Source organism: Osmerus eperlanus, chromosome 10 (assembly GCF_963692335.1).
Source record: "Osmerus eperlanus chromosome 10, fOsmEpe2.1, whole genome shotgun sequence".
Taxonomy (NCBI): Eukaryota; Metazoa; Chordata; class Actinopteri; order Osmeriformes; family Osmeridae; genus Osmerus; species Osmerus eperlanus.
The window spans coordinates 9,631,361-9,650,596 of record NC_085027.1 but is presented as its reverse complement, the minus strand read 5'-3'; the positions used below and the strand labels follow the sequence as shown (position 1 = coordinate 9,650,596).

Sequence of the window (19,236 nt, the reverse complement as noted above, 5' to 3'; positions counted from 1 at the left end):
TCGCTCTGGATAAGAGCGTCTGCTAAATGACTAAATGTAAAATGTAAATAGAAACAGCTTTGCACATTGTACTGGTTTGGATTTGTCGGTTAAAGCAATAGTACTAAAGCAAGGAGCTCTGTGTGTAATTTATGTTCATGATGTGAACTCAACTAAAAGTTGAAGCAACCATGGTGAGCACATTGCAGCACCTATCCATATTTACTGACCACACCCTACTATGAGACACTTTGCACCCAACTCTACAACACTCTATCATCTGCTTCATGTGGGGCCTGAAGGACATGAGATTCACTAACTTATTGGATAAGTCTCCTGTTCCACATATCTGCTGATGTCATTTTGCTTAGTATTTTTTATTTAATCCGAGCATTAGGTGTCAGAGAATACTAACACTTACATGGCAATTACTATGAAATAACAATTATTTTCTAAATTTAATGCTATGTAGTTACATGTAAGTTAATGTAACCTTAATGTAAAGTATTGCCAAATATGTTTTTTAGAATTGATTCAATTCACTCAGATTCCTATGAATTAATTAAAGACTGATCTAGTATCCTAGACAATCATTGTGTCTATGTGGCCTAGAATTGGAAAAAGCTAGGACTGTATGTACGTTTAGAAAAGTACTTAACACAGTAAATCAATTTTTGTTTGGTACCATGTATGTGCATACATTCCACTCTTAGATCCAACTGGTGCAATGGCATGTTCTACGGTACATCATATAAAAAATCAAGCGGTGCTTACCCTTCCATTCATTACCAACCCAACCAATAGGAAAATAGCAAATAAGACTTTCATCGTCTCTATTTGGCAGCACAGCTAAAAGAGCACTTCCTCATTTTATTAATGCGATCTGCATCCTTATGTGACCATAAAATAAGACAAATTCCTTTGAAGAGAACCTCATGTCTTAATTTTCTACGTTTGTATCACCACACACAGTAATATATTTACCCTAAGAGTTAAAACATGCTGAATTTGTTTGGGTGCAAGAAGGAAGGAGAAAGAAACCACATATCCCTGAAAACATGTAATCGAAGTTTGTACAGCACATCCTGGAAAAAATGCAATGTTTTATTTGTATTTCTGTATGAACTACAATCTGTGTTATGAATAAATGTACACCATCCTTGGGAAAGGTCATTGATAGAGAAATCTGAGTATTGTCCTGTGAGCCTTCTTTGCATTTCAACATGTAAGCCCATGAAAAATTACGATCATAAAGTTTTTTGCATGTTATTTTTGAAAATACGTCTTGTATAAATGTAACATTTGAGGATACAGTAATTCTCTCCAAAAATAAGAGAAGGAAACACATACCAATTTTCACCCCCTCACATCAACAGTTGAACTAAACAGAGTAATTTCATAATCGGGTTGCTGATTCAAATCAAACTCATTATAGTAAAATATAAAAATCCTTTAACTACTTTTTACATTTTAGTCATTCACCTTCTTCTACCATGTATGCTTGCTGGAATATACTGAAATAGTTTACTGCTCAAATAGAGGGATAAATACATTCTATGAGACTCCATATCAAACCAACTGGGTAGGCAACTCTACTTTAGCTAACCAAGTTAAATAAAATAAAAATTGGGAAAAAAACTGCCTCATACATTAAAGCATACATTTCGCAAATCATAAAAACTGAATCTTTCAGCCACCAAAAGCATAAATGAAATTAGAGTATTCAAAAGAAGTCCTCTTCAAGTGAAAGAATGGTTCACATTTGATCGCTGATATACAGAATCATTATCTTCTGAATCGTTTCAAGATTGTACCAGGTGTAGAAGCCTGGTACAACCTGTGGCTAGAATATTCCATTCCAGTATTCCAAGTAGTACCTGATTACCATGGGCATGAGTTCATGAACTAAAACAATGGTTTGTATTCGTATTGTACAGCCATATATAAATACCCAAACAAGCATGTACAAAACTTATGATATTGCAGTCTTGTGTCATTAGGTCAAGCTTGATGAGCCATTACCCACAGTGGTCAAGATCTAGCAATTGACTTAATCATGTGCTCGAGCATTTGCTAATTGTTCAAATCGAACTAAATTTGTATTCATTTTTATTAAGTAGAACATACGGATGTCATACTTGATTCATCTTAATCCAATTGAAATGTGTCAATTTGTTATAGTAAAATCTAGTGCTAGATTTGTAAAATAGCATGAGAGTTAAATTGTGTGTGTACTGATGCATCCAGACCAAAGTGAAAGGGATATCTACTTTCTGAGCTCTACGTAAGGTCAGTGTTTCCATGGTGACTGTCTGACAGCTATTCTACCTCCTTAGGCCTTATCTATTTTTCACTGTTCTTTCTTCATATCCACAATACATCCATTTGTAGATCTTCTTTGCTCTACCTCCTGACATTTTTTCTTTATCATCGCCTTTACATCTTTCTTTTTATGAAAATTTTAAAAGCAAAGCCGAGTAAACAGAAAATGAGGAGAGAGTGTTGTGATGGAAAGATGACAAATTATTTAACATCAAAGATGTGCAGGGTTTTTTTTACAGACAAAGACGGCTTGGGCAAATAGACTAAGGGTCTTTTTGATTAAAGGCCTCTACCTCTACCTATAGGGAGTCAGGTGGCTGAGCGGTTAGGGAATCGGGCTAGTAATTGGAAGGTTGCCGGTTTGATTCCCCGCCAGTCAAATGATGTTGTGTCCTTGGGCAAGGCACTTCACCCTACTTGCCTCGGGGGAATGTCCCTGTACTTACTGTAAGTCGCTCTGGATAAGAGCGTCTGCTAAATGACTACATGTACATGTACCTCCCATTAGATGTAATGTTGACACGTCGATGAAGGGAAAGTCTCACACTGTTTTGCCATCACCTCTCCAATGTCCTGAAAGCCTAGCAATGGACTCCTGATACTGTTTAATTAGCTATTTACAGTAGGTAACTTCTGGTTCTACCCATTGGCACTTATTTGCTTTTCACAATGTATGCTTCATGTTTTGGCTACCCGCAATGTTTTTGGGGCTATCTCGTTGTTTATGATCATTGACCTATTCACTTTTTGTAAAGCTCTTTCTTGTAAGTCGCTTTGGATAAAAGCGTCTGCTAAATGAATAAATGTAATGTAAATGTAGGTAGCTGTTGAGTGTGTTAGCCTTCTTGTTAGCTACCAGGGTCACACAGAATTACTTGGCTAGTTCATTTGCTTCTTTATCTGTGTTAACAGATGGACTATCAGCACCCGCGCTTGCATGACCTCAGGGTGATACCAACGTAACGCGACACTGCTTGGACATAGATCATTACAGTGCTAATGGGGGTGCCACTGAGTGGAGCCTTATGCTCCCCTTTATTTTCCACTGACATATTCTGTGGATCGACACATGCCGAAGGATAAAGCGAGACAGACGAGATATGGCATGGTTAACGAAAATGTGCCTAGGAGAAACAGAGGAGTGTTTGTGAGCTAGGGTTGGGAATATTCGGAGGGATATGGGGGGAGAGGGTAAAGGGAGAGAATAGATTAAGCAAAATGGAAGGAGGGAGGATAAGGAGAGAGAAGGTTGTGAAGTAGAAGTGAGCAATGGAAAGGGAGGAGAAAGGGAAGAGAGAGGGTGTGGGAGACCTTCATCTTAATTAAAGTGAAAGATGTATAGTTGTTGTTTAAGAGCCACTAGGGAAATGCAAGTTCAGTAATTTGGCTGCCTCGCTCCCCAGGCGTGTTGGCCTCATTGCTCATTTCATTAACAGCCCAGAACAAGAACAAATGTATCTCATCTTCTTTGAGTGACAGATGGAATATGATATTATATGAAAGAATCCATCCACTGCATCTTTTCTATTAAGTGTATAGGTCTACAGTATCTGTGCAAACATAGGACACCAAGAATAATACAATGCATTGTGTAACAACCTGGGATGTAAAAATGAAGTATTTCTCTCAGGGGGACACTATTCTATATTCAACTGGAATCACATAATGTAATCAAATGTAATATGGGTTGTTACATTTGGCAAGTGCATTCATTTTGGATTGGCTGGGTATGGTTGATCAATCTTATTTTCAAATATTTGCTAGCAGTAAACCATTCTTTCTCTTAAAGCAATATAAGAAAATAAAAAGAGGGGCTAAAATGCTAATACATATTTAATTTTCTTCCTTTAGCAACTAAACATACTTTTAATAAATAATCTTTGTTTTGTAAAGACACTTTTTGAAACAGCGCATTCTCCATTTTCAGTTGATGACACATTTCAGATGTGTCACAGTATGTCAAGTTATTCCTCCTCATTTGGCCCTCATACTCCCTGTATCAGATGTGAAATACAGAATTTTGATGATCAAATTTGGGTCTCTTGCACATTGTCTTTTGAGCTGGCTTGAATAAGTAAAGGTTCTTGTGTGGCCGAGCTGTGCAAGGAGCTCATCATGGGGGGATGGTGATAAGCACTCTTGTAAGTGTTATAGTGGTTGTAGTGATCCAATGGGGGCAGAGATAAGTGAGTTTCCATGGCGGAAACCCCTGCCAACTCTTCCTCTACAGTGATGACCTCCATGGAGGAGGCAGGGCCATCAGGATCCTGCTGATGATGTTGCTTCCTCATCTTGTAGAAAATTACCAGTAAAACGGCAGCCATGAGTGTAATAGCCACAAAGCAACCAATGATGATCTTTGTAGTCTTCATTACCTCATCAAGGCCATTGAGGGCACCCTCTCCATCCAGGTCCAGAACAGGGATAGTGTATGTCAGTTCTGTGGTTCTTGTTGAAACCAGGGGCCCCCTGGTGGTCGAAGATGACACCCAGTCATAAGGTGGAAGTGCCTGTGTCTGGCTTTCATCTGCAGGTGACTCAGTAGTCTCCACTGTGACCGTGGTAAAATAAGTGACCCCACTATTTTCTACGGAAGTCACGTTTAGCACTGCAGAGGCAGAGATGTTGCCTGCTGCGTTGCTAACCATGCAGGTATAAGTCCCAGTGTCCTGCATGGTCACACTGGTGAAATTCAGTGTCCCATCATTTAGGACTGCCAGGCGCACCTTATATGCTCCGTGTGTCACCAATGAACCGTTTGGTGTCAACCAGCTGATGGATGTCAACGAGCTTGTCCTACACTTGAGCTCTGCGCCCATACCTTCTGTCACATTGAGGTCAGCAGGTGGCTCCAGGATTACGGGGACATCGCACTGGAAGTAGCTGTGCTCCAGCTCCCCAATATAGCGGCCCTTGTAGCTGGTCGGGGAATGGCATCGGGCACAGCAACTGGTGTTAGCAGGGACTGTCTCCTTTAGCCACCAGCTGAGCCACAAGATGTCACAGTTGCAATTCCAAGGATTGTGGTGAAGATGGACACGCTCAAGACGATGCAATGGGGTGAAGAGGTCATGTGGAAGCAAGGTGAGGTTGTTGTGTGCCAGGTTGAGCTCTACTAAAGACTGGAGGTCGTCAAAAGAGTTTCGCTCAATTATTTGGATCTGGGAATGCATCATCCACAACTTCTGAAGGTTTGTTAAGCCGGTAAAGGAGCTTGGCTGAATGACTGTGAGCTGGTTTCCTGACATTTCCAGCTCTTCAAGGCGCACCAAAGGTAAGATGTTAGGGATCTCTTTAAGGTTACACATGCCAAGGTTCAAGTAGCGCAAGTTGCTCAGGTCTTTGAAAGCTCCATCTGAGATGTAGGACAATCGCTTAAGCTCACCCAGGTCCAACCTTCGCAATGAGGGTACGCGGTTGAAGGCATAAGACGGGATGCTTTCAATGGGATTATTCCGTAACCAAAGCTCCTTCAGCTTGGACAAGTACTCAAATGCTCCGTTGGGGATGGTTGTGAGCCGGTTGTCAAAGAGTTCCAGAGTGTTGAGACTGGCCAACCCATTAAAGGCACCAATCTCTATGTTGCGTATATGGTTCTTGCTCAGCTGGAGGATCTCTAGATGGCGCAGGTGCTTGAAGCTGTCCACTTTAATTACCTGAATGAGGTTGTCCTGAAGGTTCAGGTAACGTGTGTTGGTGGAGATGCCATCGGGCACATCACGCAAGCTCCGGCGTGTGCAGATTACCTTGCTGAACTGATTGCTGCAAGAACAGACAGAAGGGCATGTCTGGGCACGGACTAGCCCAGCTACCACCAGGATTTGGAGGGTCAACAGTAGCACAAAGAAGGGGTTGGACAGGGCCCCCTTAAACCTAGGACCTCTCATTGTCAGGCGCTGGAGGGAAGAGATCATCGTGTTCGGCATTCATAGTTCAATGGCTGCTGGTCCTCGCTGTAAAAGAGGATAGAGAATAATATTAGACAGGTGACAGATATCACACTATGTTCCTGAAGGAGAAAGTCCATATATATAACAATTCTGAAAATACAACATATAAAACAAATGTACATGAACATTTAAGATATCTAAAAATATATATAATAATAACTGTGTCATTTTTGGTTTGTAGTTCTGTAGATGTATTTTTTAATCCTGCCTATTTGTGAAATATGGAAGCATTCAGTGAGCTCCCTAACCCAGCATTGCCCTAGATTTCAAGAAGGGGCCAAAGACAAAGTCAACAACAACAAAGTCAATATTTTTCCTTATGTCTGTCTTGCCACAACTCTTGGACAGTTACAGTAGACCAAGTGATCATTGTTAACCATTTATTATTATATTATTAGTGCAATCTAGTTCAAGCATTCCAACTGACAGTTTGAATGACAAAATGGGTATGATCAAGTGTAATTCTCATGTACAGATGTTAGAAATAAAATGTTGTACAGTCAAATCAATCATCTTGACATGAACAGTATGCCCTCTCAAAATAAATGCCTTGATATATATATATAAAGAGCTACTTTTAAAATCAAGGTAAGCTGTAACATTATCATACATATGAACAAGTTCAAAATATATTCAATATTTGTTGAATGTACAAGTTTTTTTGCCAATGGCAGTAAGACTGAACCCCCTTGGCAAGTCATCAAAACATATTTTCAAAGCTGGACCAGTTCCTGGACTGCCATACATGGAATTGCATTGAAACATCAATAAACTCCTGAGAGGACATGGATGATAGGCTAGTTTAAGCATAGTGGATGACATAGTGGATGACCTATATGCTGCCTCAGGCAAAAGGAAAGTATGAAAAAATATCAGGTCTAACATAGAAGCAATCTTTCACATGCACAAAAGCAGAGGCAGAAAAAAACCAGTAATTAAGGAATAGAGGTTTTATTATGAAATGTCTGAAGTTTACATGACTTGCTTGATACCTATTCAAATAAATGCCATCAGGTTGACCTAGCTTTAGCAGTTTCATAACTGTACACACACATTAACAGTCCAGAGAGACCTCACGATGGAAACAACTTTAATGCTAATGTTTTCACAAATGGACCTTATTGTTGTTAGTAGACTGACTATGAACACCTGATGTGGCAGTAGTAATTTAAATGCTATTGTAATGTAGTGTCAAATAAAATAAAATGTAAGGTAAGGTGGTTGGCCAAATCCTAACCTTTACTGTTTGCATGCTTAAACGTATGTATTTAACAGACCGCATGCTTTTTAGCAAACAATCCAATAGCAAATACTCCTCTTAATGTGAGAATTTAAATTATTTCTTGTAGTATAGCATCTTGTATAGCATCTTGCTTCTCAGTCAAGTCCTTGACTGAGAAGATCATATTGTGAAAAACTAATAGTGAGTGCAGGGAATGACAGGATTTGTTGGTTTCATTTCAAGCTGTGTCATGTCAGAGTACCCTTGCTAACAGTCAGCAAGAGGCAAATCATTGTAGTCTAGCGTAAAATCTAAAAGTGAACACTCTTTCTGAGCTTCTAAGTGTTCTCTTCATCTCTCCTCTGCTTCTCTAACAAGTCATATCTGTAATCGTCTTTTTCAGCAGACCCGGAGGCGATGAAGCAACTCTGTTATGACAGGTGTTTTCTAAACTGTGAAAATTGTGAAGCGATGTGGAAATGAGTTCTCCAGTGGGGCCGGGTGGCTGATTTAATCAGAGGAGATGAATCTAAATAGGCCCCAGTCAACGTGGTTTTTAGCACCAGCCGGGTCACCACTCCAGTAATGGTGTGAGAAGCCCATGGAGAGAAGTTTCTGCTGGGGCGTCAGACGGAATCAGGCCACCGCCTAGCAGGGAGCTCGTTTTTGTAATGCCCAAATACAACCACTCTGCATTTGCCAGCTAGAAGAGTAACATGACCGGTGACAAAAGCACCAATGCAGATTATCTTCCGTTTTTTATAATTAGCTAGTCATTCTGTTGAGGATTTAAGATAGGCATTACGTCGTTCAAATTATAGACTGCTACTAATTCTGCTCACATACAGTATGAGTTCAAGGTGATGGCTCTAAGAGTATGAAGACTTTATCATTGGATAATGCCAGATTGATCTGTCCTGAGTATCATAATACAGGCCGTATGTATATGTGGTAACATCTGAAGTACCATACTGCAAACAAGGAAATCATGTCAATGCTGCGGTTGCAGTACTAGGGGAAGAGGGCAGGGCTTCAACCAAGGGTGTCCTGGTGCAAAGGGTCAAATAAAGTGAAAAAAGGAGATGGCGACAGGGGGTAGGGGCACAGGGAGGGGAGCTGATTCTCTGAGGTCACAGGAAGGAGAGAAGAGGAGAGATGACAGCAGGTCAGGCAAAAATGAAAGCTCTGCCAATACGACCCAATCCCTAGAAAGAGGGGTGGGCTGGGTCAGGCTAACATTAAATGTTTGCTCTTTCACATACCTATATGAACTGTGCTTTGGTTTAAGGTTTTTATGTCCTTGCATTTCTGTTTTGATCAGAATGGGACTGGATTTTCACCAACAAACGTTACAACCCTTATCTTTACATACTTCCCTCTCCTTGTCTACTACAACAGTTTTGCTCCAAATCAATTGGGTTATTCAGTTCATTCCACAATCATGGAATTAATGAGTTATTTTGAGTGGACTTAGGAATGGATGTGTAGAATGTAATTGGAACAGTAAGTAGGTGGGGATTGGCGAGTGGTGGAGTGAAGCACGTCATTCCAAATCACTCCACATAATTATGGTCTTCAGAGCCTTAGCACGAGTGGTGGCTCGTGATTGGCTAGGCAATCAAAAAAACATTAAATAAATAGAAGTATTTAGTGTGTACATCATTGCGTACCAGAAGATTGGAAATGAATGGCAAGTTTTGTCTCTGATTTGTTCCAGTGGATACTGTGTTAGGTTAGAGCAGGTCTGCTGAGGCCAGGACCCTGGACTTCATGTTGGGAGAACGTGGGGCCAAACATCATTGCTAAATTGGCAGAGAAAAGTGACATACTGTAAACCGTAAAGGGGACGTTCGAAGGGTGGGGAGGAACTGGATGTAAGGTTACAGAGCATGTGCCTTGGAGCCAGATACAACAGTTACTTTCCCAGATTGCAACTCGCAAAGTGACCTTTACCTGTTTTATTCCCTTGTCCTTAAGGATAACAAAATCATATTCCTAATTCATGTCTAAACTTAATCTACACACTCAATATACATACTTACTGAACATGGAAAACACATTTCCATATTTTGCCAAACTTTCTTAATCGACTATTTGGTTGGCTTCTCTGCATGATCAGGTTGAAATGTGAACTACATTAGGGAGTTTTAAACACTTACCATGGTATTTATTTCGTGAATTGTACTAAAAAGGTCCAAAGCTTGTCCCCTCAGCAATGTTAGGAAAATCTCTCCCTCTGACCATTCAGAGTTCACAAGAAGGTAATGAGTCAATTCATTCTGTCCGGACCAAGCGTTCCAGATGGCATTGCGCATTATAATTAAAATTATCACAATATTTTGGATGACCATGTTAATTTTCTCTCGACTGTGAGTAGATTATATTGAGTAAAGAATGAGAGCAATTAAACTGGCATCTGTAATTATGGTCAAATAGTGGATTGTGAGGACAAAATACAACAACACATTTTTACTAATAAGTCGTAGATAGAATGCTACAAGTATTGAAAAGGTCACTTTGCCAGCTGCTGTGTGTTTATCTTCTTTTTATCCTCAGCCATTTTAACTTTCAACAGTAGTTGGTCATGTTTCCAGACATCAACCTGTGTAGGACATTGTGCTGTATTTTAGAGATTGACCTTGTGAATTATGGTTGGCGTGACTGTTAAATGAATGCACTTATCAGTACAATACATTCTGTCAGCATAGTATTCAGCACTCAATAAGAGTATGTTTCCATTTAGTTCTTGTGGGACAATGCAATGCTGAATATTTGGCTATGGCCTTTCCGGCTTGCATCCCTTCCGCGAAACAAATGCACACTCTCCTGGCAATAATACAATTTCTGTTCACGTTCCACCTTATGCTGCCTCCATTATGATAATTGCAGGGCTAAATAATCTGCAGGGATCTCTGTGTTCAGATGTGCTCTGCCAAGGCTGTCTGGTCTCTATGGAAGGATTAGACACCGCGCCATGGGTGGCAGAGTCACTGCTAGTGGGGCTGAATTCAAGAGCAGTGTTAGTATTCTGGTCACTAGCTTGTGTTATACTGATCTACTCCAAAGAAATAACAGGCCCTAAAGAAGACCACCGAGATCTACCTAGTGCCAAAGGATGGAGGATATTTATTCCACATGATGAGTTAGCAAAATGACTTAAAGGTGGATGAACCTTCTGAAGAACATACTATTGACAGTGTTCTTATTTTAAAACAACATTTGTTGGCAAGTTTAATGAAGTACATTATGTTCTCCCTCACTTTTCTTTTGTGGAGCATTATAGTCACTTATGCAAATAAGTTGCAAATGGTTACATTCTAATACAATAATCAAATTATGCCATCAAACTGTTTTTATACAACAACCACACCACAAGAAACCCACATCCCTGGGCCTGAGTAGCATATTCCTAGAATGTGTAGAGTGTTTAAAAGAAGCTACTGCACAATGCTATACAGAACTGTGCTTCATTAATTCCAGTATCTCGGCTGGCAGCTAAGTCCTTGTCAAATGCACCTTTTCTAAATAGGATTATTCACTAGGCTGTCTTCTGTTCTATCACAGCTGTGTGGCTATGCATTAGCACCATTTCTGTGTGCAGAGGAAGGAAGAGGAAAAGGGAGAAGAATCTCTCTGTGTTGATATGAATGAGCATTAAATGGCTGTGGGATATGTTGGATAATGATAACAGATGTTATGTATTGTGGGATTTTAGAATCTTGTTTGGCTTGAGACTGCTACCGCTGTGCCTCATAGGCTTACCAGGACACTGGATCTTGTAAGACCATATTCATTCAGATGGATTGAATGCCAGTAGAATCCGTTATTTACGGATGACAATAAAAGTTTTAATTTAATAAGAGTTATCTTGTTGTTTTTAATCTGGTTTGTCTGTCTCTAATAACATTTACAATTTATATTATGTATTAGTATCAATCATCTGAGGCAAAGGCCACTTTGCTTTTCAGCACAGATATTTAATTCCCAAATTTAATATTTTGCAATGAAGGATATTCATTAAAGATATTCACATTCAGGTGTGTATGAGACTCATTAGGGGATAGAGTGATTGTGTGTGTTTGATTATTTTATATTTCTATAGATTACCATAGTTGAGTAGTTGATGCAACTGGTCTTTACAAACTATTACATACACAAGATTTTTAACCATCCATCAAAAACACCTCTCATCATACAGCACCCCGTATGGCACTGAAACACAAATGCTTTTTGTGAAAGCAGAACCTAAGTATAACTTGATATTCATTGATCTTTAACCTCAAAACCTTAGACCCTCTTCAACCTATACATCTGCTTTTTTTTCATAATTGTTACCCATATTATAATATACTGTGTATATATACGTATATATAAATGTTATGTCATTTTATGACAGGCAGATGCTAAGTTGACTTCGTTTTTGAGAAGATTCTCATACTTTAGCTAAGTGTTTGGTCAAGTGGCTGCCACACCTACAGTATAGCTTTTTCATTCATGAAAACAATTCCTTGTTCAAGTCACCCGTAGCGACACTAACAACTGTAGCAGTGAAATTTCAATATAATTCTGACAAGAACCAGAGGCTCTCAACATTGACTGGACTTCATCCAGAATGGTTCTTGGCTCATGTACTGTGTCTTGCATAAGTGTCCTGTTCTCCAACTCTCACCTAATTAAGTTAGTCAAAGAGAAAATAAGGTTAATAGGAGGTTGATAGAGAAAGTAAAAATGCACAGATTAAGAGACACACATGGTGAGAGAAAGAAAAGGAGCAAGACAGAGAGGTGGTGTGCATTAGCAGTCACTGCACTTAGAGTGAGGAACCCCATTGATTATTCATCAGCTAATTCACCATGTATAGTAATTAAAAACAGGACTCAGTCCAAAATGGAAAGAGCTATTATAGGCAATAACTGATTTTTCACGCAAGATTTTGAAAAAAGTTATGTTTTGTAGAGAGTACAAGCTTTCACATTTCTAATTAATACGGCACACATTACATATTTCCATATTGATCTGACTCTAAACACTGGCAGACAAAATGTCAATAAAACACTAACTTAATAGACAGGAAAATTATGACAATGATTTGATTGGAGAATTACGAGAATCATCGCTTGATTTGCTGTCTCTTCATAAAACAAAAAAACAATCAATGTGCTGTGTCTGGTTTAATATTCGCAAAAAAGGAGAAGAAAAGAGGAGGGTGGAAAATAGGAGAGAGCGACAGAGAGAGAGAGCCTCAATCTACGTTCAGGCGCAAATGTTGGTGCTCATCCTTGGAATACAGATGGCATTACACAACCAATCCTCTAATGAGTTGAGGCACACTAACATGCTGGTGGCTGGAACGGTCAGCGTCCGGCTCCAACAACAATTGCCAAACACACAAAAAAACTCTCAGCCAAAGGTCCATGTGGTTCTCCATGGTTCTTATACCATTTGATTTTCAGGAGCCCACTGTTGGAATAACTGCTATGCTCTTTGATCTATTGTTAATCCTGTTGTTTGTTAGAATTTCTACAGAAATGTAGGCCCAATATAACCAGCGTGGCATCCCACATTGGCTGAAGAGTTCAGTCATGTATACGGTAATTTGTTTTGAGCTCCTGGAGGTACAAAGGTGTTACTGGATCTTTTATAATCATATTCCATTATAAAACAAGTTAGACTGCTGTACATATATACTTTGATTGAAGATCCGTATGTTTATTGTTTGCACCTACCGGCCACAGTAAATTCCGTGTTTCTCTTAACCTACATGGCGAATAAAACCAAATTCTGATTCTGAACATGATGTCAGAATGATTATGTGTCCAAAATGGTAATTGCTAGAAATAATCATAAACAACAACAAAGACATTTGGTTTTGGTTTTATTAGTTGTATGTCTGTATGTCCCACTGAGAGGCACTGAATTTTGTTGTACAGTTATGCAATGACAATAAAAGGTATTGAGGAAAAAAATTATAATAATTGAGTTTGTGTGGTTCTAAACTCATAGCCAATACAAGGGGTTTGTGATGCACTTTGTTATCAAGCCTTGAAAATGTCTTTTGCACTTAATCTCCAAAATTAGGGCTCAGGCTTCAGAATGGGGCCATGTGAAGTACTACACCCCTTACGGTCACATATACACAAATAATGCTCCACCCACTCATATTCTGGTGACACAGCAGGCCTCTCACATAAAACATCGAAAAAGCATGTGCAGTTTTTCTCTTTTGACCTGCACACAAATGGCATCATCGTCTCTCATGTACTCAGTACAAGTACTCAAGTACAGTACCTCATGGGCCCATTCGCAGTGATGTGCCCTGATCATGCACTGACAGAGCACAGAAGCTCTATCATGTGGAAACTGTCTCCTTGATCTTGGGTCATAAACACAGCCTCATCCAGAGGACCACCGGGCAATTTAAAACATGGCTCTGTTTGATTGGACACACTTCGGTTCCTTAGCCTAGAGTCAAAGCCAACAGATTGCCGAGGCATCACAAAGCCACTCTCCACTCTGCCTCACTTTCCTTATTTGATAAACAGTCTATACTGAGAAACACTATGGCTTTCTCCACTGGGGACATAGGAACAGGATCAATAATACAAGGAACAAAATTTGCATTTCTGTCTTATGGCATTGGGGGAGGAAAACCAGAAACAAAGAGATGTTTATGAATCCTGGTGCGTTTGGGATAGGGTCTCTCTGGTGTTTCAAACTTCTAATATTCTCATGAATATTACAGCATGCACCATTTGGCTCATGAATATGATATGGAAGAGACTTGGACTCCCCATAATCAACAATTGACAGCTTTCCAGTTATGAGAGAAGCTTTTCTCTTGTGTATTTGTATGATCACAGATGCTGTTAACATGTTTTTTTTTATGTGCCATTTCACTTATGAAACTTGATGGAGCCTTGTAAAGCCCTTTAAAGTCCTGCTTAGATGCATCAGTTGTAAATTTATTGTTATGTACAGTGAAGCAAAAGTTTTCTATTTGTCTCACAGTTTATGGATGTAAATACCCTCCAATTAAAGTTGATAGTTGAGCTTCAACCTTACAGTCATTGTTTCATTTCAAATTCAATATGCCAGTACAGAACCAAAATATTGTGTCATTGCCATAAGAATGACATACTTCACACTGAAGTTTTATACTTCTGTGTAGAGCGTCTGATAAATGAATAAAATGTACAGTAAAAGTCTTTCAAGAGTTAAAAGAAGGATTTTAGCAGTGTCTTTGCCTCTCTCTATTCAGTGCCTAAAACTGTCTGACACCTCAAACAAGTCCATGCACCTTCACATGAATCTAGTAAACAAGAATATTGTGTAAGTGAGACTAGGCCCACAAAACAACAAATAAAGAGTGATAATATTATTATTACTGCAATATATAGCTTGGCGTACATTAATTCCTCCACAAAGCGATCCTTGTTGTTGAATTACCATCACAAGAGCAGTGGATGTGTAAAGCCTTATTTTGTTATGAGAACCATATTTTTTACTTAGATTTCCTTTTCAGTCAATGCAACACTTTACTCATTACTAATTCTACCAAAAACACAGAGGGTATCTAGCAAAGACTGACCAAGAAGCAGAATGGTAAAGGATTTCAGATCATTCTCACATAACAGCTCAATCCAAATTACAGAGAAGATAACTGGCTCAGTTCAGTAATAGAAGATTATGCTAAAGAGATTAAACCTAATCGAGCCACCTAACAAGTAAGACGGAAAGAGAGAGTGAGATAAGAGACAGAACTATTTCCCGCATCGCGACCATCTATCATAACCTGGAATTTAAAAATTAATTTCTAGAGACAAATCTGTTTCAAAACGAAAATGTACCTATTCTGTAGGGTTTGTGTCTAAGCTGTTTGATATGTTTATATTTGCAGTTTTAAAGCAAGATAGCCTACATCTTATTCTGGAATACCTTATTTTCTGGAGCACAGCTGAATTCTGTCATGTGTAGGAGTGTGATTTGGGAAGCTGCTAGGTGCCAAACAGGACTCATTGGTGGGTGGTATATAATGTACATCTGGTGCATGATACAATGCATAATTTTTCTCTACCTGCCTAGACTCAGTCATTAACTCAGCTTTGGTGACTCCATCACAAGAGGGGAGAGTGGAGAGAGATCAATGTTAAGGGATGTTTGACTTACTGTAGGCAGAACCTCTAAAAGGCAAAATCCAGCTACTGTCAGTTTGGAAATGCGAAGAACAATGTGAAGCAGTCACATTCAAGCAGTAAACCCCAGATCCAGACACAAACACATGTTGTGTTGAAGTGGAGCAGGAAGTTACAGCACACCAGCAATCAAAAATGGGAGTCAGGTGCTGAAAGTTAAAGGCTAAATGTGGGTCAACCTAGACAACAACAAAGGATCTTCATCAAATTTTTCTCTTACTTTAGGACAAGGCTTAATCCATTTGTGTCCTTCTATGAATTGGGAGAAGACCCTACTGTTAAATAAAACCCATGAACTAAGGGAGAGACACAGTCCATAGGTATTAGTTTTTTCTGAATTAAACATGTTTTTTCCTGAATTAAACATAAACACACAATAAGCCAGACACTGATGCACACACAAAAACACAAAAACATCATCAGTCCATTTGCACCATAAACCACAATATTTAAAGGAATACATTTTAAATCATAGTTCTTTTCTTAACATTAAAAACCTTACATTAAAAGTAAATACATTTTCTATCTAAACACAATCGATTTAACTGATTAGCTAACTGCCGTTAAAGGATGTTTAACCATGTAAGCAAGTTAAATTGGACAAACGTCCTACGCATTATAAATATCCTCTTGCTAGTTAAAGTGATGTTTACTGTTTTAGAGGTGGTCATTTCTGTTCTTAAGTCAATGACCCCAAGATTGTACCCAGGAAAGGGCAAGTTAAAGGGAAAGCAATAATGGCAAATCCAAAACAAGTTTATAATGAAAAATATTGATGAAGTTTATCAAACCCGCATTGAGAGAGCACGTAAACTATAGTATTTGAATGCTCATCACCATGTCAACCTGGGAAGAGAGATTTTTACAGTTAATTACCTTAGAAGATGGACATGGACAGTATTGAGGGCTTATACAAACAAACAAAAAATCACTGAACACAGTAAACTCCAGAAACAAGGAATGTGTAGGATAATCTCTCCTTACATTTGCCCCTTTAGAAGGTTCCATAAAATCCATTGAAAGTTGTATGTGAATACAGTAGGTTGCTAAGACTAAGGTTTTTCTAAATCAGATCAAATCATTCTACATAGTACTACATTGTTCTACATTTGGCTAATATTGTTAATATTTAGATAGAAATGCAATTCTTTCAAATGTACAGTGAGATTCAAGAAAGGACACTGTACAGGTAGCCCACATGTCATTCAATTTCATTGAATGAAAGGAGCTGTCCATCCAAGGAGGTGCTGAAAACCGACTTACTAAATAATAACGTCTATCAGACGCTTTTATCCAAAGTTCCATATAGTTGCGCATTTGAACCTACGACCTCTTGATCTGCAGTTAAATGCTCAGTCACTGCATGAGCTTCATATATCCGCCAAGGGGCTTGGCACCTCTTTTTGTTTGACTGATCATTAAGCAACACGTTTTGGTTGAGCTGTATGGCTGCTGCATGGGGTGATGTTACTTGTTCACATGAACTACAATATTGGACGACCCATAGTTGGTAGAGCCGAATAACTCAGAGGAACAGCGGAATTTCAGATGAACATTTTCCATTAAACTTATTTTAACCCACCCAAGCAAGGCGGGTTGCGGTGGTGCAACAGCAACAGCCACCCACTAATCTGAATCACCACTAAATGATATAACCTGTATACCATTTCGCTGATTTTGGCTTTGGTCAAGTTGCATTCATAATATTTGATCAGAGAAATATTACGTTTAAAATGTAAATGGATACTCGGGCAAGTAAATTAAGCATCATGGAAATGTGTAGAATTTATGTATAGCATTACCATACCGTTAGACAGGATGGGATAGTTTTGAAATCTCACCTACAGTAGCCACAACTCTCAGATACCCTAAGTAGGCTACATTCGAACCTGCCAAGTTAATGAAATAGCAAGACGCTGGCCTCTTTACTGCAAACGTATCATTACTAAGCAGCATCAGGAAGCAGCTGAGCTGAATATAAATGAATGACCACATGACGTATTCAGACATTAAAACCTAATCGCTTCAGGGGGCTACTGCTTAGAAGAAACAAAAATACCCAAATGCAGTGTGTCGCAGCACCGCAAAAACTATTCCCCTTTTCATGTACACCAGCCTATCTCTCTCTCTCTCTTTCTCGTTATCTCATCTTTCGCTAATTTTCTCTCGCTCTCTGTCTGTCTCTCTCGCTCTCACTCTCTCTCTCTCGCTCTATCTATCTCTCTCTCTCTCTCTCTCTCTCTCTCTCTCTCTCTCTCTCTCTTACACACACACACACACACACACACACACACACACACACACACACACATACACACACATACACACACACACACGCAAAGAAAACGACTGCACCGAAACAATTTTCATGAAAATGTAGCCTAAATGGTCTAACAAACACGCAGCGCTAACAGGGTGTAAGCAATGAAACAAACTAGTATTGTGAATCATTCCACTTTGTACCATGAATCAAGATGATTATTGAATGTATGACAGTGCCCGATTTGCCCCAAATTCCAAAGCCTAATATTAAGTAAAAACAAATAAATAAATACTTACGCATTTTCTCGAAAGATTATGATTGAGATAAAAGGAGAAAAAACATCTAGGGGCCCGGTGCCTGTTGTTGAGACATGCTGTAAAGCAGAGACACAAATCTCACCCTTTCAAAGGTTTAGAGCGTGGAGAACGTTCATGTGCGTTGGATAGCTCTTGAAATAAAATAACAAGACTTTTGAACGCGGTTAAAAAAGGAAAATTGAATTAAAAGAGTTGCGTGGAATAGGCTATCGATGTGTCCTTAATTTCCATGGTTCGGGTATAAAAAACATGGGGTGTCGGTAGCCTATGACTTGGTATTCCAAAGGGGGGAAATCCTGCAGAGTTTCTCGGAGATCTCGCCAAAGGGCTTTTTCTTTCACATAGCCATTTCTTCTCAAACAGAACGTAGTGTTCTACTCAGGTCTTCACTTGATAGTTTTCCAGTGTAACATTGTACCCAGGATGCGTGAAGGAGATTTAAATATGTTAATATTATTGTCCTTTGGCTTCTTCAATAACCAACCAAAGAAACAGGCGACAAACGCCATGTAAGCATAGCCTATATTAGTTTATGATCGCTACTGCAGATGAGGTACTTGCTGTTAAAGTAAGGATCGCACAGGGAAAACGTTAGCCATTAAAATATGATAGATGTCGGTTTTCGTGTCCAAATGACGCCCACCCCTTTACAACCACGGAAATGTATTAAGGATGGAATCCATGCCACCAGAATCCTCTTCACCATTTCCAGAATTCCTAGATTTGGCTTTAGATTCATCCAGTTGTCTCTTCATGCATTTCAACATATCTCCATCTACTTGGTTCACATGAAAACATCTAACATTTAGGAAACCAATCGCACGAGGAAAGAACCTATCCACAAAAAAGCCACCAAAATGTGCATTTCTTTGCGTCGCAGTCCGGTGTCTTTATAACATAAGCGCACCTATAATAATGATCATGAATTCTGCATTGTCAGGAAAATGTGTGAGATCGTCGTGCAGTGGCAACAGGCAACACATTCATAATC

At 39.2% G+C, this 19,236-nt stretch overlaps 1 protein-coding gene across 1 annotated transcript; it reads right to left on the bottom strand.

The window, feature by feature from the left end:
• Positions 1-1,068: 1,068 nt before the first annotated feature.
• On the bottom strand, positions 1,069-19,236 carry LOC134028437 (leucine-rich repeat-containing protein 4C-like). Its single transcript, XM_062471996.1, has 3 exons — positions 18,225-19,236; positions 2,800-6,254; positions 1,069-2,594 (listed from the first exon to the last, which is right to left on the bottom strand). Exon 2 carries the CDS (start codon positions 6,225-6,227, stop codon positions 4,329-4,331), a length of 1,899 nt encoding a protein of 632 aa, XP_062327980.1. The 5' UTR covers positions 6,228-6,254; positions 18,225-19,236; the 3' UTR covers positions 1,069-2,594; positions 2,800-4,328.

Bases quoted from the DNA above. Each gene is read 5' to 3' on its own strand.
- LOC134028437 (XM_062471996.1), bottom strand. From the start codon at position 6,227: ATGCCGAACACGATGATCTCTTCCCTCCAGCGCCTGACAATGAGAGGT.